The sequence below is a fragment of the Peromyscus eremicus genome, chromosome 16_21, assembly GCF_949786415.1.
Source record: "Peromyscus eremicus chromosome 16_21, PerEre_H2_v1, whole genome shotgun sequence".
Taxonomy (NCBI): Eukaryota; Metazoa; Chordata; class Mammalia; order Rodentia; family Cricetidae; genus Peromyscus; species Peromyscus eremicus.
In genome coordinates, this window is record NC_081432.1 from 23,813,649 (window position 1) to 23,833,513 (window position 19,865).

The 19,865-nt window shown below is 50.3% G+C and overlaps 1 protein-coding gene across 1 annotated transcript in view; it reads left to right on the forward strand.

Moving 5' to 3' along the window:
• Col13a1 (collagen type XIII alpha 1 chain) overlaps positions 1 to 19,865 on the forward strand; it is a 142,362-nt gene that overhangs the window by 45,630 nt on the left and 76,867 nt on the right. The window contains exon 3 of the mRNA XM_059281562.1: positions 13,111 to 13,118. Coding sequence (XP_059137545.1) covers positions 13,111 to 13,118 — 8 coding nt within the window. The remainder of the gene's footprint in view (positions 1 to 13,110; positions 13,119 to 19,865) is intronic.

Genomic DNA, 19,865 nt, shown 5'->3' on the forward strand with positions numbered 1-19,865 from the left:
GTCTGTGTTTATTGTGTTTTCCTAGCGCCTAGGGCAGAAAAGCGTGCAGAGACCACCCAGCCTCTTCCTCTCTGCCCAGCCTCTTCCTCCCTGCCCAGCCTCTTCCTCCCTGTACAACTCTCATGCCTCTGCCCTCTAGAGCAGCCGCCTCAGGCTGTCCAGCTGCAAAGCTGGGGGTGTCTGAGCTGAGGGTGAGGTGCGGGAGCCCCTTTGTAGGAACTGACACCTGATACCACACCCACCCTACCACCCTCGGGTGCCCGTTCCCTCCAAACAGCATCTTCTCTTAAGTCAGTCTAATGGGAGGGGAAGCCACCAGAACAACTTTGTACTCCTGGATGCTGTGACACCATTGTCCTCATGTCCTGTGTATACTCCAGGGCCTTGTCATCCAGGGCCCCTAGACAGTCATGAGAGCTGCATACATGTGGGGATGTGTTTGCCTTGGGGAAAAAGGAAGAAGCATGTTCTGATTCCACAGTATCCATGAGCATCTGAGGGACAGGAGAAAATGGAAACAGGTTAGTGGCAGCAGGGCTTTGGACTGGGGGTGACACCTTTACTGTCTTGAAAGAGCCATTTAAACAATGAATAAATATCAGAAAACTAACAATTGGAAGGAAGGAAGGAGGGAGGGAGAGAAGGAAAGAGGAAAGGAAGAGCCTAATTGAAGATCCAAGCTGTTTCTGCTCTTCTCAGCTCAGATGGTCCCAGTTACTTGGGTCCTCAGTCACTCCAGAGCTCTGTACCCAACATGCTGTACAGAGGTTACACATTCAGCCACGCCACCACATCCAGCCCCTGCCTACCTTGCTTTGGGTGCCACTTCATCCATTCATTTCCCTGTCTCTTTTTCCCATAGGCTTAAACCCCTCTCAGTTCAAAGACAATCATCTGTACTGGCCACCAGACCCTGGGCAGAGCTTCCGCTCCTTCAGATATGAACACTCTTGCTAAGACCCAGCTCAAGTGTGGCAGCCCTGATTGATTAGCTATGGCTGCCCAAAGTACAAGTAACAGCTCTGAAATCCATTAGTTATGTCTGCAGGGGACCCAGTATAGGGACTAATGGATTGTGCTCAGGATTTGCTGTTCCAGAGTAAACTGGCATGAAAAGTAGGGCTCCTCTCGATGACTACTACACAGCTGTCCTGGCTGTGATAAAGGAAAGGCTCCTGTTTTTCTGGGCAATGTGCTGGTGTGGAATGAGGAAGATCTTTGCAGTCACCTGGGCCCTGGCATAAATCTCAGGCCCATCATTCATTTTTTTTTTAATTTGACCTCGGAAGAGCTACTTCTCCTAGGGTGTCTGAGTGTTTCGTTTGTAAGTTAAAACACTTACTGAGTTCTGAAGATCAGAAGTAGATCATGGGAAGAGCCCTGCCTTCTGTGGCACACAAAGCAGCTGACATCCTGGCCACAGAAGGTTTGCGGGAGCCATTGGGGGGTCCAGGCTTCTGTGTTGGAGGTTGTTTTCTTTAGATCCCCCGACCATAGTTGTGCACACCTTGACCCCTGACCACAGTTGTGCACACCTTGTCCCCTGACCACAGTTGTACACAGCTTGACCCCTGACCACAGTTGTACACAGCTTGACCGTGGTCTCATGGGTACATTATACAGCTGCTTGAGATGTAGTTAACTGAGAGACAAAGTCAAGAATGATTTTTTTCTCTTGGGGATTGTAGCTCAGTTGGTAGAATGCTTGCCTAGCATGAACAAGGGCCTGGGTTCAAACCCTAGCACCACAGATGACTGGCACAGTGGCACACACCTATAATTCAGCATCTGGGAGGTAGAGGCGGGAGCTTCAGAAGTTCAAGGTCATCCTCAGCTACATAGAGAGTTCAAAGCCTGCCTAGGCTATGAGGGGTTGGGAAAGAAGAAAGAATAGAAATGAAGCAAAACATTAAGAAAATCCACAAGTTTAAGACCAGCTGAGTTCAAAGCTAACCTGGGCCACTTAGTGAGACCCTATCTCAACATAAAAAGAAAGAGCTGGGCGGTGGTGGCACACACCTTTAATCCCAGCACTTGGGAGGCAGAGGCAGGTGAATCTCTGAGTTTGAGGACAGCCTGGTCTACAAAGCAAGTTCCAGGACACCCTATCTTGAAAAATCAAAAAGTAGAGAGAAAAGAAAATGTGGGGTGGGGGTGGGGGGAACTAGGGGTGTAGCTCAGTGGTAGAGCACTTGCCTAGCATGCATGCAAACTCCTGAGTTTAATCCTCAATTCCCAGTACTGGAAAAACAACAAAATACCCACAGTCCACAGGCAGCTAAAATCCTCACTGAGAACCGATTGCTGATCATTTCTCATCACCGCTCTGCTCAGAGAGAAACAGCCTTCAAGCCACTTGCTTGGCCTTGTGCCAAGTGGAAGGAGGTGGCCTTGTGCTACAATCCCCAAGAAAAGCACCAACCATTGCTTTCGGGTGCACGAAACTCACAAACACCCTTATCGCAGTGTTCTTCACGGATACGTAGTTGAGGTGGAAGCTGGGGGCCCTGCCCCCTGTACTTCCTTCCAGTCCTCATTCACATCTTCAGCCTGCGTTGGCTGGACACTCATTCCCCCTAGGCCAGCCATTCTGAGCCATGGGATCGAAACTAGTGGATCTGAGAGCGCCACAGAGAACGAACGTGTGTTACGAATTAGAACCCACAGACCAGATGGGCCTCACGGTTCTGTTGGGTTTGCAGAAGGGCTTTTCTCAGATGTTGCGGAGTCAGCACCAACATCTAGAAATCAGAGTTTTGGACAAAAGATCTAACTTTTCACTTTCTTGGGTGTTTTCAAGATCAGCGGCACACAACTGCAACTAACAGTGGTCAGTCCATCTTGGGCAGACAGACAAGCCCTAGGTGCTCTGCCCCAGGCTTCTCCACTCCTGAGAGAAAGCCTAGTCCATTCCATTTCTATCTGCTAACTTGCTTGGCTTCTTGAAGGCCCACAGTGTAGAATCCTTAAGCCTCAAGTCTCTGGGAGCGAGGAGCAAAGCCTGCACCCACCACAGACCTCACAGCCTAGTAGAGAGTTCTAGGTAGGAAAAAAAAAAAAAGGCAGGGGGAGATTGACATCCGCACAGAGATGCAAGAATAACTTTTTGATGTCCCGGGATTGCGGTGAGTAGGAATCCACAGCCTGGAGGAGGAGGAGGAGGTGTGGTCTGCGATGTACACGCTGCGTTTGCCAGAGAACCGGCTGTCCCTGTGGGTCACGGAAAGGGGACCCTGGCTTGCATAACTGCTGACTTCCTGGGAAGGACCCGAGGTGAGGTGGGGGATGGGGCAGGAAGTCACCCTCCTTGGGAAGACCTCTGTAGGTCAAATGGGAGGATCCCGCTGCTCCTGGGAGATTCAGTCAAGAGTGACAGGTTCAAGTTCAGAGATCCTGGCCCTCCAGATTCTTATCAAAATAAAGCCGAGCCAAGCTGAGTGAGTCCACCCTGCAAGCCCAGCCCTGATTACTCTTCATTTTCGTCACACAACCCATCCCCCTATCTGACCTGATATCTCCATCTGTGTGTGGCCATCAACCCTCTGCCCTGTGCTGGGGCAGGGGGGTGGGCGGGGCTGTGCCCGGAAACTGCTCAGCCTGAGAACAATGCCTGCCCTTGGACTGAGTCTGCAGAACCCAGCCGCAATCTCTACCACCCATGAGACCTACGCAAGAGTCCATCACTCAGAACTTTTCACTCTTGACCCTGGCCTGGAAGTGTCGGGGGCCCAAGGAAGCAAGGACATCTACAGCATGTCCTGCTGTCCGGAGCTGGGGACACGGATCAATTGTTTCTGTTTTAGCCGGGGCTCACCCAGCCTGATCCATCCTGTCTGCTAATCCTCCCAGAGTCCTGCCTGCTGGGTCTGCATTTCCAGAGCTTCAGCGTCTCCTCAGAAAGGCAGTTCACAGGGTGGTCAGCAGCTAGACCAGCCTGTCCTCTCCGTAGCTTGTGGCCCGGGCAGGAAACATCTCCCTGTGTGCTCAATGTCGCTGTATGTAAAAATAAGCTACCACCACTGGTATCCAATTAATACAAGACTCATAAGGGCTGCCTATGACGATGTCCACAAAACATCGGGTATGGGGGCCGGCCCGCGTGTGAGAAGAGCTTTCTAAGTGTGCCACATGCTTCTGGAATTGGATGTCACTTTGCCGTGCCTATAAGCATTGTCACTGCTGTGACGCCGTTTATTACGTACTTAACTTTAAACCAGGCACTGTGAAGGCATTTTGCTTGCAGTCTCCCATCTGCTCCCCCAACTCCAACAGGGCGGATGCTAACACCGAAACTCAAGAGAGGTGAAGCAACTTGCCCACGGTCGCGCAGCTAGTATACAGCAACGTTAAGGTTTGGGTTTTTTTGGACTCTCGTGATGTGATTCTTTGTGAGACGCTATCACTCATGGCCTCCGTGTGTCCTTTCTACCTAGAGCCTCTCTGTCTCTTTTCTCTATGTTCAACGCCGAAATTAAAATCTCTTCAACAAAATTTCCAGCTCCGGGCCAGTGTTGTGGTAAAGGCACTTGCCGCAAAGGCCAGGAGACCTGAGTTTGATCCCCAGAACCCACACAATGGTGGAAGGAGAGAACTGATTACAGAGATAGTCTTTAACCGCCCCACACTTACCATGGGACACGTACCCACATGCGCGCACGCGTGCACTAATAATAAACTTGAAAAACAAATCCCCAACTCTCCCTTGTTAGAATGATTAGTCCTGAAGGTCTTTTCAGCAAATGAAGCCAGGGATCCTGTTCTGGCTGGTGAACTTCCAGAAAGCCTTGGGAACTCTTCAGACTTCTGAGGGTGGTGTGTGGAGCCGTCTAGTCCCTTTCCTGTGGGTGCTCTTGGGGTGGCTGTCATTGTTCCGGGATGGGTCAGATTTGGATGGGGTTAGCATTTCCACCTCAGTGGGGGAGCCAGTGTGAGGACAGAGTTGAGAGTGACTGGAAGATGACCCAGGGCTGATGCCGCAATGTCCTCACAGGGCATCCTGCAGGTTCCCCCTTAGCTGTCTAAACCTCTCCTCACTGTCTAAGGCTTCATTCTTAGTTTGCTTTCACAGCTGAAAAACTAACAGACAGACAGGGGTCAGGAGGGCAAACTTCAGAACACAGAGCATCCCAAGTGCCGGCTCCGCCACTCGTCAGCTGGGTGACTTTGAACTAATTAATTTCTCTCTACTGAGAAAGACTCCTCCCTGAAATGGGGCAACAGAGCACCCTTCCTGCGAGGAGGGCTGTGAGGTCACGCGTCCCTCTGCAGCAGTGGTTCTGGACCTTCCTAATGCTGCGGCCCTTGAGTACAGTTCGTCATGTTGTCGTGAGCCCCAACCATAAAATTATTCACTGCTACAATTATACCATAACTATAATTGTGCCGCTGTTAGGAATGGTAATGTAGCTATCAGATATGCGACCTCAAGGGAGTCGGGACCCACAGGTTGAGAACCTAAGCCCTGCAGCTTCTGGCATGACTGTAGGCTGGAGACACCACCTCTGTGGCCCACTCTGCCCTGTGGACTGTAATGCCATCACCTTATAGCAATGTTATGAGGAGCAGAGAGAGCAATGAGACCAAAGACTGGCAATACCACCCCATGGTGGGGTAGTCAGTGTGATGCAGACATTAAAAAGCCCATTTGGGGAGCAGGTGAGATGGATCCGTCGGTAAGGGTGCTTGCTGCCAAGCCTGGCCCAAGATAAATCCTCAGTCTGTCTTTCTCTCTCTCTTCTCCCATTCCTCTCTCCCTCTCTCACCAAAGTGGCCCCCTTTGAATCCTGCGGAAGACTAGACTTGACCTCCGCCACCTAGGCAAGGTCCTACACCCAGGCCCTCTGCCTGTGGATACCTGCAGGCACTTCCCAGAGCTCAGGGCTGCTTTTCCTGGGGTAGATAAAACTACAGAGGTGGCAATAGGGTCCCCTACTTTTGCTGTGGGCTCCTCCTTCATCATCTCCACAATGGAGCCTGGCCCCGGCGTTCACCGTAGCCATTTCCTAACTCGGTCCCGGGTTGTATCGGAAGACTCACCACTCTGTGGGCACTGGGATAAAGTTGAAGTTCTGTTCAGAAAGAGGAGGGGAGAGGAGCTGCAGGGGAGGCCGAGGAGGGAGTCTGCAATCCTGACAAACCCTGTGCCTCCTCCTAGCCACCTACCCCAGTCCGTCCCCAAGCATTCACCAAACAAGGTGGGGAAGCAAATGGGACAGTCTCTGCACTGAAGGGCAGGGCACCCAAGAGCAGAGAGGTCAGAGCATCCTGCCAGGCAGGGAGTTCACCTCCATGGGCTCCACAGGAAAATGATCATTGAAATTGCCCTCAGGGGACTATGGGTGGCAGCGATTCAACTGTGGTCTTGGGAACAAAGCTGTTGAATGAGGACTTCTAGGGTTGGAGCAGGACTGGCTGGAGGGTTCTCTCTGACCCCCACACTTTCATTGCTCACACCCTCAGTCTGCCATTTTTTTTTTTTTTTTTAGGATGGGAGATCTCACCTATCTCAGGTTGGCTTTGAACTTCTTATGTAGCTGAGGGTGTCCTTGAGTTTTGATCCTCTTGAGAGCTGAGATTACAGGTGTGGGCCATGGAGATCAGTTCGTGCAGTGTTGGGGATAAAACCTAGGGCCTTCAGCATGCCAGGCAATCACCAACTGAGCTATAACCCCAACCACCTCTCTGCCAATCTAAATAGCTGAGTGGGAAAGGGAATAAAGGATAACACAAAATATCCTACCTTTGGCAAGAGGCATGCTGGAGCCTTTCTGCTGCCGAACAAGGCTAGAGCCAGGCCTCCCTGGAAAGTCAGGAAAGAACTCTCATCCCTCATCTCACCCTCCTTGTCTCACATGCCAGTTCATGGTGATTGGCAGTAGAAAGAATTGCAATTGCCTAGGCTCATGGGGGTGGGGGGGAGACAATGACTGATGTCTTAGTCTGTGTTCTATCGCTGTGAAGAGACACCGTGATCACGGCAACTCTTATAAAGGAAAGCATTTAATGGGGGTGGCTTACAGTTTGAGAGGTTTAGTCCATTAGCCCCATGGTGGGGAACATGGTGAAATGCAGGCAGACATGATAGCTGGAAGTTCTACGTCTGCATCTGAAGGCAGCAGGGAGAGAGAGACCCTGGGCCTGGCATGGGCTCTTGAAACCTCAAAGCCCACCTCCCAGTGACACACTTCCTCCAACAAGGCCACACCTACCCCAACAATGCCACACCTCCTAATCCTTCTAAGCAGTGCCACTTTCTGATGACTGAGCATTCAAATAAATGAGCCCAAGTCGGGTATTCTTATTCAAACTGCCACAACCCATTAGTAATGTCTACTGTGAGTACAAGAGTGTGTATTTAAAGAATTCCTTCTCTGGAGAGACATAAACAGTATCTCCCCTTCCCTCATAAGGTCTCAGAGACAAGTTTGATTCCATTAAAGATCTTTCCAGGGAACCAGTGAGTTTATTGGGCTTGCATACAGAGCACATGGTAAGGGATTGCTGATGGGAATATGAATGACCTCAAAGCAGCCTCATGGAAAAGTCTTTCCTCAGCATGAATGGTGGCTTCCCCCTAGCTACATAAATGGGAGGTCCCTTCCCTTAACCTTCTCCAGCCTGTATACTCTAGCACCCAAGGCTGTGTGCAATTGGGTCAGGACTGCATCCAGATGATTAGAAGGAGAAGCTGGCATCTGGCACGAGAGTCAGTGAGTTCCTCGTCTCTTCCGTCTAGGAGGGGATGGCAATGGTCAGCACACTTGGCAGTGAAGAGCATGTGCAAACAGACGTAGCCAATCTGAGGAAGACAGTAGCTGGCCATTTTGTTCTGAGGACTGTTTTCTACAATAGGGAGAGGGAGGGAGACAGACAGACAGACAGGCTGTACCTGCTGCCCACGTCTCGCAGGCCCTAGCACTCCAGTTCACCTGGAATGACTGGACATGTTTGTGACTGAAGAAAGCATGACAGATCTGAGCTGTGGAGCGCTGCAGATGTTTAACAACTGGTTTATAGGGTGGGGAGGGACTGCTTGCTTGCTTTTACCGATTTCTATCACGTGAACTCCTACTGTGGCCAATTTTCAGCTGTTAGCGCATGAGGTTCTGAAGCTCCAAGCTGTAGCTAGAGTTTTCCTGCCTGGCCCATACTCAGGACATATCTCTGCCACCCGCCAGCCTCACAGTTGCTCAGACCCAACCAAGTAAACACAGAGACTTGTATTGTGTACAAACTGTATGGCTGTGGCAGGCTTCTTGCTAACTGTTCTTACAGCTTAAATTAATCCATTTCTGTAAATCTATACCTTGCCACGTGGCTCGTGGCTTACCAGCATCTTCACATGCTGTTTGTCATGGCGGCGGCTGGCAGTGTCTCCTTCCACCTTCCTCTTCTCTCAATTCTCCTCTCTGTTAGTCCCGCCTCTACTTCCTGCCTGGCCACTGGTCAATCAGTGTTTTATTTATTGACCAACCAGAGCAACAGATTTGACATACAGAACATCCCACAGCACCAAGCTAAGGAGAGTTGTGCCTACTGGCTCACGGGAGACCAAATGTGCTGATTTTGAGCAGTTGTCAAATTTTCAAATGCCTCCTGCCATCCCCCAGACCTCTACCAATTCTGGGCTGTTCTGAGCTAGGTTTCGGGATCCTTTTACACGCTGTGAATCTCTGGCAAGCCACAGCCAGAGGTTTCTTCATCCATAGACCGGAGTTCTATGGATGTGTCAATCATAAAGCATGATTCGCCCAGCATGTTCCTGGATTGGGCAACCAATCCAGATGCTCTACCTAGAAATTGACCTCAGTGCTTCCTATCAGGGTCCCCATGTTGGGGTCTCTAGACATGGCCTGCTGTCCCTTGAAAGTAAAGACAGCCCAATTGAGTTGTTCCCACTCTGCAGGCAGAGTATGACTGGTATTGTAAACAACTCAAGGTCCTTGGAGAGTCTGGGATGCCCAGTATCAGTCGTGGTAGAGATAGGCAGGCAGTGGGAGGTGCAGAACAGGATTCGGACCCCAGCTCCTGGGAGCCCAGCAGCCAGGCAGTGACAGAACATGGATTCAGAGCACACTGTGACTCTGTACTGGCTCTGCCTAGGACCAGGACCAGATTTGGAGAGGGACTAAGTAAACAGAACCTTCCACACTCTCAAGGACCTCCTGATTTCAGCATGGAAAACACTGAGTTCACATAGGCCAGGTTCAAAACCAGGCAGGGAGTGGAGAGTTTAAAGCCTAAAAAATAACAGACTAAGAAATGTAAGCCAGGTCAAGCATGCGGCACATGCCTTTAATCCCAGCATGTGGGAGGCAGAGGCAGGAGAATTTCTGTGAGTTCGAGGCCATCTTGGTCTATATAGTGAACTCCAGAAGAGCCTGGACTATGTGACAAGACCCTGTCTCAAAACAAGCAAGCAAACAAGAAAGGCCCAGGTGCTGCCTAAGGTCATGGGTCACCTTAGACAAGCTGCTTAACCTCCAGTGGATGGACGAATGCAGCCCAACTTCTTCCAAACACAAGGAAATCTTTATTTTAGCATTTTTTTTTCTTGTAACTTGATGACATGGTGGTGCTCCAGCATGGACTTTTCTGATGATAACGTTGTGAGGTACTGCCAGGTTTGAACGCTCCGATTCCACGCCAGTGAGAAGGGGTGAGCCTGCCCCTCCCACCCCAAGCTTGCCCCAAGAGCTGATGTCATGTTGCAGAGACCTCATCAGTACTATGCCTCCTGCCACCCGTGTGATGTTGGCATATAGAATAATCAGTGATTTGATGAGTGCGTGAAGGGTCCCGAGAACGTGGTGAATGTTGACTGCATAAGTGAATGGCTCCTCCTACCACAGGCTTTTCTCAGAGTCCTCATGATCCATCCATCCATCCAGGCTCTTTGGCTATGCTCCAGCTCTCTCCCATAGGATGCTCTAACTTCTCAGCAGGAGGAAATGAGCGATTCCTCTCTATGTCACCAGAGCTTAGCATCAGGCCTTTGATAACATGTGGGGTCGTTGTTGTTGTTTAACGCAGTTTTCCTTTCTCAAAAGGTAGGTATGCCTGTGTGTTCTTCATCTTTATATAGCCATAGCATGGTACAGAACGTATTGAAGAAAGGCCCCTCAGAATTCTGGCCACCCCAGGTTGCCTCACAGGGTCTGCTCCTGTTTGTCTATTTAAAGGAGGCAAGATTGCCTTGCTCCAAGAGTGGCAGATGGCAGCTATGAGGAGCAAGGTCTTAGACAGAAAGTTTCTACTCTGGGTATCTACTGTAGACTGCCTCTGGGCATCCTGTTGCGGCCCACTCCATCCTTCCTGGGCCCTGTGGAATAATCCGCATCATTCTCTCTTCTGTTCCCGTGGCCTGCAGCAGGTACAGGTGGCTTCCTCCTTCTTCAGATGGGGTGATGTGAACAGTCACTCACAGAGTCCCCTCTCTTCTCCCCACCCCACCCTCACCCCTACCCCGGTCATGTTGTTAGGAAGCTCCCCGATGAGGAGTCAGGAGGCTGGATTCTGTTCACATCCTCGCCCAATCACTTTGGGCCTCTCGGTCCCTACTCTGTCTAAATCGAAGTTGACGATGCTTTGAATTGGCTGTCCTTTGCGTGCCCGGCCAGAAAAATGTACCCGTCATGAGTCACATGACTGACCAGAGCACAGACATGTGACATGACAGCACCACTACACTTTACAGAAACGTCAGCTGCCCATCCACTGTTTATTGAACACAGCACCGAGAAAGAGCTCAGTATGAAGTCCAGGGGTCCCCACGGCAGGCCTGTGAGAGGACGTGGAAGAGTTGGCTCTCTCATGATCTTCCAGAAGGATCAGTCAGAATGATGGCAGTCTTCCCCACGGAGAGAAAAGGGTTTGTCGTGGACAAAGCCTTGTCCTGTCTCCAAGTCCATTCCACATCAGTTCTCTCCATCCACCTACGGGTCCTGGAAATCAAATTCCGGCCATCAGGATCGGCAGCAAGAGCCTTTACCCGCTGAGCGACCTCCTCCTCCCTTCCAGCACTAGCGATTTTTCTTGTTGCTGTGACAAAAACGCCCAGCGAAAGCAGCTTCAGGAAGGAATCATTTACTTTGGCTCCCACTTTGAGCTCAGTTTCCATCATGGTGCAGAAGGCATGGCACCGGACCTTCCTGTTGGTGGAAACACTGTGTCCGTAGTCAGGAAGCAGAGGATGAATCCTGACACTTCCTCATAGACATGCTCGGAGGTTGGTCTCCTAGGTGACTCTAGGTCCTGTCAAGGTGACCGTCATTGCCAAACCCCTACACACACACACACACACACACACACACACACACACACACACACACACGATCATCATCATCATCATCATCACCATCATCATCCTGTGACACAGAGTCAACATAGGAGCTTCTTCCTCACTGAAGTCCCTGTGAGTGACAGGTTGAGGGGTGGTGAAAGCTTGGCAAAGTGAGTCCCCTGGGAGCTGTAAGAAGTCCTACTGAGAACTACAGGTGGCGGTGCGGGATGGTAACCTCACTCTGAGGGAGAGGCACGCTGTAGACGTGAGTCGGAAGCACCCCTGGTTTACTAACAGCAGGCAGGTCCACCAGAGCTCCACCCTATGCCACCAAGAGCATCCCCAATCTTGCAAACTGGAAGCTGGGCCCTGTCAGACCCGGCAGGCTCCGTGTAGCTGCCCTTCATATGGCCAAACCATCCAAAAATCCCCAGAGTCCCAATGTTGTCATTGTTGAATACTTTTCCCCCAACCAGAAGACACAGCCTTCCCAGGAAGCCTATGCTTTCGAGATAGTTGCAGGTTCTGCATGACATCCTCCTGTCCCTCAGCCTAATAAGTCCCAGATGCTCTCCCTCCCTGACCCACGCTGCCCCCAGCCTGTTCTGGATCCCTGCCATCTGGCCCAGAGCTTCCCAGCCAGCCACTACACCTTTTTTTTTTTTTTCTGGTTGTTGTTTTTAATTGAAACATTTTGTTCACCCGGACATGATGGCTTGACAGAGGCCAGCAAGATGGGCTGTTTCTTCCTGGATGGGAACCAGAGCACAGAATGGTACTGGCAGAGGGGGGAGGGCAGAAGGAAGTGGCTTTGAGGCCCTAAGGAACCAGTGGGGAAGCATGAGGCGGCCATGTTGGCAGAGCATGAAAGGCAACAGAAGCAGCTAGCTTCTAAGCTGACATGGTCAGGTCAGCAGGGGCTGAAGGAGACCTGCAGCCGGGACCCCTCCCCTTGGGGCTGTGGCGCCCCCCCCCCCATAGCTCCCTTCTACAGAAATGCCATTTAGACTGTCCCCTGTCACTACTTCCTCTCCTACCCTCTTGGCTCCCACCCTCCCAATGCTTCAACTTGTAACTCTTGATAATGAGACAGGGCTGCTGCTGAAGTCCAGTGCGGGAGGAGGGAACGTGGAGGGGGAGGGGTGGGAGGGAAGGAGGGAGTCCATGGAGAGAGAGAGAGAGAAAGAGAGAGAGAGAGAGAGAGAGAGAGAGAGAGAGAGAGGGCTGATCCCCAGACTGAGAAGTGGGTGTCAGGAAAGCAGTAGTGGGCGGCAGACCCGGGAGGGCAAGATGTCTGACTCAGTGCCTAACAGAAACCAGGCCAGGCCAATAGACATCAGGCTGGGAGGGGAGGGATGGAGAGCTCCCCTCCACCCCCACCTGCTCCTGTTGCCAGTTTTCCATTGCATGTCCTGGGAAAGCCTGCAGGAGTGTGAGCACACTAACAGCATCAATCTCTCCAGCATCTTCTGTGACCTCTCTGCGCTTGCATTGGAGGCCACCGCGGAGCAACCTGAAACATAAACGCGGGCAGGTCCCTGAGAATGCATCTTGACAGGCCGGAAGGTGAGGGGTGGGGACCCTTCTCAGGGCTGAGCCGGGGGTCCAGACCCCTGCATTTCTCATCCAATTATAAAAACATGGAGACAAAATAAAGGGGAAATGGATCACACCGGCAAGAGTGAGCCAGGAAAAGACGAACTTTGAAGACCAGATGGAAACCCATTTGCCAAAGAATTCTTGGATGTTGTTTCTAAGGTGACCCCCCCCCCAGCACCTTCTCCCTCTGGCAGCAGTGACACTGACCAGCCCTTTTCTCTCTCTTTCAGGACCTCCTGTAAGTACAGGCTGCAGCTGGTCCCCGTGTGTGCGTGCGTTCAAAGGCCTGTGTCGTCTATGGTAACAGGGCCCTGGGTGGGGCGCTGACAGCCAGCCCCTGCTGTCTTCCAGGGGGGTCCTTCCCCAAGTCCCACAAAGATCTAGGACTCTGTATCCCCTCAGGGCTAGACAATGGCCACCCTGGCCTTCTGGCCTTCATTTCATTCTAGAAGACTAGCTTACCCCTTTCTTGGCCTGGCTTTTTTGTCCTTCCCCCTTCCAAACACACACACACACACACACACACACACACACACACACACACCAATAACAATGGCGAAAGAAGTGATAGCTATCAGAAAGAAGAAAGATCACCCAGCTAGGTTCTACCCCCTCCCCCAACGTCTTTGTCCCACGCAGAAAGCAGGTCAGGGCACAGCTCCAAGCTACGGAGACTCCACAGTGCCATCCACACCCCTGCGTGGGCAGCCCCATTCTGGCCAGGCCCCGAGGGGCAGCTGAGGCCGGTGGTGGTAATAGCCATACAGGCCACATGTCCTGCTTCCTGGGCCTTAGTCCCAGGGTGGGCAGGGAGCTGGACCTTTTCCAAATGCCCGGAGAAGAACTCAAGGAAAGACCTCCCTAAGGTAAAGGGCCCGAAGCCAGAATCACGTGCTCTTTGAGGAACAGCCTTTGATAGCCCTACAAAAGACCTGAGGGCACTGGGGGACCCTGGGGACCGGCTCTGAAAGGGCCCAGCCACTTCACATCAGATCTCTCTCAAGGTCACTGAAATCTACCCCACCCTCTCCCCGTCCCTCCTGAGTTGCTAGGAGGTGGCTTTGGGGCTGTGAGGAACCAGTGGAAGTCAGAGGAAGAGAGTACCCTATTTGTGAAACCAGTGCACCTGATTCTTAAAGAGACCGTTATTTAATACTCTGTGATTACGCTCTAATCCCACCCCCCACCCCCAAGAATCCTCCCATCACTTTGTCTGGTAGGACTCGGACAGCAGAGCAGCCAAGGAGGAAGGTCCATTATCATGGTTGGTTTAGGGGCATCAAATGGTCATTCCTGTCACCCATCTTCCAAAATAGATGGCAGGAGCTGGGGATGTGGCTGAGGTGGTGGAGTGTTTGCCTAGCATGCGTGGAACTCTGGGTCTAATCCCCAGCATAAATCCCAGCACTTGGAAGGTAGAAACAGGAAGATCTAAAATTCAAGGTCATCCTCAGCTGTATAGGGAGTTCAAGGCCAGCCTGGGCTGCTTAAGATTTTGTTTTTTTCTTAAAAGGAACTATGGTAGGCCACCTGCTGGAATGGGGTCATGTATCCCTTTTTTTTGAAGGCAAGAGTCCACATCTGCCTCATCCTGAGGACACTCCAAAGGTGGCATTAACTCCAGGTGCCTCATTAGAACTTCGGTATCCTCAGAGTTGTGCCTACCTGCCTGGCATATCGTTCCTAGCCAGAGTGGGTACTGTCACTCCTGGATTCTGGGGACTGGCAAAGTGGGGTAATGAGTGCCTACTTACAGTCTCTACCTGTCTGAGCTGTGGAGCCAGGGGCAAGGCCCAGGTAGTTCTTCGTGCTTCTAAGCTTGACGCAGATGAGAGTCCCCAGGTCCTTGCCCAGCTCTGACTAACACGACTAAAAAACAGAAGGACGAAGAGGGATGGGGGGGGGGGACTTCCTCAGCCCTGTGTGCTTTGCTTCCTGCAAAGGAAGGATGTCGATGGCCAGAGGTGAGGGTTGGACAGATGGCCATGCTGCCCTGAGGGCCGTCTCTTAGGGGCTGGCTCTGCAATCCAGTGGGGATGCCCAGGTTCCTGTGGGCACAAGGTTGGCACACACCGTGGAGGATGCATTGATGTGGCAGCGGGAATTAACAAAGGGTAGCAAATTAGCCTTCCCCACTGCCCCCACCCCAGTGTCCAAGGCAGAAGCCTGTCTCCCCGCTGCCCCCCTTTCTCATCATTTGAGTTATAGGAGCATACAGCACCCTCTGTTTAAAAAAAAAAAAAATCTGGCCGGGCGGTGGTGGCGCACGCCTTTAATCCCAGCACTCGGGAGGCAGAGGCAGGCGGATCTCTGTGAGTTCGAGGCCAGCCTGGGCTACCAAGTGAGTTCCAGAAAAAGGCGCAAAGCTACACAGAGAAACCCTGTCTTGAAAAAAAAAAATCTGTAATTCCTGTTGATTAATGTATTTCCTTTATTTCTATCCCACCTCACTCCGGGAGAGAGGGGTTTAAAACTATGTACTAGTTGGGGTTTTTTGTCCATTTGACACAAGCTAGGGTCAGGTGGGAAGAGGCTCCTCAGTTGAAAAAAAAAAATACCTCCATCGGACGGACCTGGAGGCAAGTTATTTTTTTGATTAGTGATTGGTGCGGGAGAGGACCAGCCCACTGTGGATGATGCTGTCCTTGGGCAGGGGGTCCTGGGCTGTATAAGGAAACAAGCTGAGCAAGCCATGGGGAGTAAGCCAGGGAGCAGCGCCTCTCTGTGGGCCTTGAGTTCCTGCCCTGACTTCATGATGGATTGACATCTGAACCCTCCCCCTTGGTCATGGTATTTACTGAAGCAATAGAAAGTCAACTGGAACAAACTAGGTAAGGAAACAGGGGTGGAGAGCTGAACAGGAGAGGCAGAAAAACTGGGATTTGAGCTCCCTGTTGGCCCATGCAAAAGGGGAAATCAGTTTTTTGTTTTTTTGTTTTTTTGTTTTTTCAAAAACTCACTCTACAGTTAGGTAGGAAGGCATTGGACAGTCAGTGCAAGGGGGCTTTTCCTGGTCCTGTGCCTCACCCACTTGTCCTCACCTAATAATGGGGCTAATAATGGCTCATGCTAGCATTTGCTTAGCACTTGCTGTATACAAGTCCTCGAGTTCAGTGTTACACTAGTTTATCTCATCGTCAAGACAGGCGATTACCCAGTTCTCCCGTTTTCAAGCTGAGAAATCGGAAGGCGCCTTGGACTTCCGGTCATCCTCATCACTCACGTAGTAAGTGCAAAGCCAAGACTGAGCACAGGTGGGCTGGTTACACAGCTCTTGCTCCTATTCCAGAAGATTCTATCTCTGCTACTGAAACATCTTCACCTGTGCTGGGCCCCACCCCGTGGGCCAGGGCTCAGGCTCAGCTCATTTTTTTTTTTAATTGAAAAGCTTTTTTTCATACCCTTTATTTTGTGTTTCCCCTCCCCTAATTCCTCCCAGATCCTCCCCACCTGAATTTATGTTCTTTTCTCTCTCACTCACTTTCAAAAACAAACAAGAAACAAAAACAAGCAAGAAACACATACGAAAAACCCACAAAAACGAAAATCAAACAAGCAAAAGACCCACAAGAGGAAAAATAAAAATGCCTAAACAAAGCAAAATCCACAAAAATGCCTTTGAGTTTGTTTTGTGTGGGCCAAGAGCTCCTGGGCATGGGGCCTGTGCTAAAGCGTGATTGATAGACCCAGTGAGTGATACTCCACTGGAGAAAAGCTGATCTCCCCTTTGCCATTGGGTATCAGTTGCAGATGGCATCTTGGTTAGGGGTGGGACCCTGTGTCTACTTCCCGCCTCAGTCCTGGGACCCCATCTGTCTTGAACCTGTGCAGGTCCGGTGTGTGCTGCCACAGTCTCTGTGTGAGTTCACACGCATCAGTCCTGTTGTGTCTGGGGGACATGGTTCCCTTGGAACCATCCATTACCTCTGGCTCTTTCTGTCCTCTCTTCTCTACAGACTCCCAGGCCTTGAGGGGAGGAGTTCAGTGAAGTCATCCCCACTTAGGCCTGAGTCCTCCAGAGTCTCTCACTCGATGCAGACTGTCCAGTTGTGGGTCTCTGTGTTAGTTACCAACTACTTGAAGAAGCAGCTTCTCTGATATGGGTTGGGCAAGGCCCTGATCTATGGGTGCAGCAGTATGCCATTTCATTGCTATATCCCTTTATCAGAAGAGTAGTAGTGGGTTCTCCCCTAGACCCATGACCTCTCTAGTCTCAGGTTTGGGGCCACCTGAGCAGTGTTAGGTGTTCCCACTCATGGAGTGGGTCTTAAATCCAGTCCAAAAGTGGTTGGTTACTCTCACAGTGTTTGAGCCACACTACTGCACAAGTGTATCAGGCAGGTCACTGATGTAGGTGGCAGGGTGTATAGCCGGGTTGACTTCACCTTTCTCCTCTGGTGATGTGCAGAGTACCTTCCAGGACACTAGTCACTAGGGTGAAGGTTCTAGTGAGGCGCCAGCTTGACTTCTCTGTGTTCACTGGCATAAGTCGGTGCTGTCCTCGGCAACAGGCCCTGACCATCAGGTTGGGGCGAGCAGCTGATAGCCTTGGCAATAGCTTGTGATGTCTGGGCATTCCCATGGGGCCCCTTTGGCCAACAACTCAATAATGTATAAGTCATTCCTAGACTGGAGGTTTTACTTGGTGGCATAAGATGTCTAGTTGAGGTACTGGCTCCCCTGTTTGGTGACTCTGTTTCGTGTGTGTTTCTATTTTAAGGAGCGACTACAGTAGTAGGCTTCCATATCATTTTCAAATGGCCTTTAGTGTGAGCTGCTACTCCCCATATCCCTCCTTTACCCTGTCCTCCCATCCCCCTCCCTACTGAATCCTCCTATCCTAGTTTCCTCTCTATCCCCCCATAACACTGTATTCTGTTTTCCCTTCCTTGAGGTTCCTCCCCCCTGGTTCCTCACTAGGTACCTAACCTCTGTGGTTTTTCGGATTAAAATGAACACACTGGAAACTTAAAAGCTAACATCCACATATAATAGAAAACATACAATATTTGTCTTTTGAGATCTGGGTTACCTCACTCGGGATGATTGTTCCTTGTTTCATTTATTTACCTGTGACTTTGATGATTTCATTTTTCTTAACAGGTGAATCATATCCCATTGTGTGAGCATACCATATTTTCATTATCCATTCATCAGTTGATGGATGGCTAGGCTGTTTCCAGTTTCTGGGTATTATGAATAGAGCAGCAGTGAACATGGATGAGCAAGTGTGTCTATCGTAGGATACAGAGTCCTTTGGGTGTATACCCAAGAATGGCAGAGCTGGATCTTCAGATAGACTAATTCCCACTTCCCAAGGAACTGCCATACTGCTTTCCATAGTGACTGTACAAGTTTGCACTCCCACCAGCAATGGATGAGTGTTCCCCTTACCCCATATCCTCACCAGCATGAGCTGTCATTTATTGATCTTGGCCATTCTTACTGGAGTAAGATGAAATCTCAAAGTAGTTTTAATTTGTGTTTCCATGATGGCTAAGGACGTTGAACATTTCTCTAAGTGTTTCTCAGCCATTTGTGTTTCATCTTTTGAGAACTCTGGTTAGATCTGTACCTCGTTTCTAAAATTGAGTTGTTTCCTGACGTTCAGGGTTTTTGTTGTTGTTGTTGTTTTTCTTTATGTATTTCAGATACTAACCTTCTATCAGATGTACAGTTGTTAAAGATCTCTTCCCACTCTGTAGGCTGTCACTTTGTCCAAATAACAGTGTCCTTTGCCATATAGAAACTTTTCAGCTTTTAAGTCCCATTCATTAACTGTTGGTCTTAGTCTTATATTAGATTCAGGGTAGCTGGTCTTCTGTTGAAACCCTTGATGCATTTGGAGTTGAGTTTTGTGCAGGGTGAGAGATACGGATCTATTTTCATTCTTCTACATGCAGTCATCCAGTTTGACTGGCATCATTTGTTGAAGAGGCTATTTTCCTCAATGGTTACTTTTTACTTCTTTGTCAAAAAATCAAGTGTCCATAGGTATGTGACATTGTGTCTGGGTCTTCAGTTCAATTCCATTGATCAACTCAACTCCATCGTCAACATATCTGCCTTCATGCCAGTCCCATGCTGGTTTTATTTCTGTAGCTCTGCAACACAACCTGAGTCTAGGATGGTGGCCTCCTGCAGTTCTCCTATCGTTCAGGATTGTTTTAGCTACCCTGCTTGGTTGGTTTGTTTGTTTGGGTTTTGTGTGTGTATGTGTGTATGTGCGTTTCTACATAAAGTTGAAGACTGATTCTTCAGCTTCTGTAAAGAACTGTATTGGTGTTTTGATTGGGATTGCATTGAATCTATAGACTGCTTTTGGTAGAATGGCCCTTTTCACAATATCACTCCTACTCCTCCATGCAGGTTCAGCTCCTGAGAGTTTCTCAGAAATCTGTCCCCTCTTGGCAGAAGGCAGCTATCAGTACAGTACAGTACCTTTTGGGTCAAACCTATCTGAGGTCAGGGTCCAGCCACTCTCTGGATTTTGTGGGTTTCTCAGAGATTTCCTGTATGTATTGCTATGGTTGAAAGTATAATTGATAGGATGTTTTTGGATAATTTCTTTTTATTTATATATTTACTTATTTTGAGAGAGAGTCTTACTCTGTGGTCCATGCTGGCCTAGACTTCATCATCTTCCTGCCTCAACCTTCCAGGTGCCAGGATGACTCTAGGCTGACATACGCCTAGCTGGTTCTTCTCTTCTTCACATTGTGGAGACTTTTGTCCGTTGGGTTCCAGGAAGCAGGAAGGCTGAAGAGCCCCCACCCCCCACCCCAGTGTGGACCCATCCCAGAGTTGGTGATCTTATGTGGTCTCACACATCAAAGAAGTCCCACTGTCTCCCTCACGATCCTCTATGGGTCCCCCCCCCCCAGCCCCACGTCATTGGCATGGATGTGGCCCCGTGCACCAGGGGCATCAGAGCAGATGGCAGGCTCTGCCCTACCCATGGCTTCTCCTGTGTGGTGGAACAGGG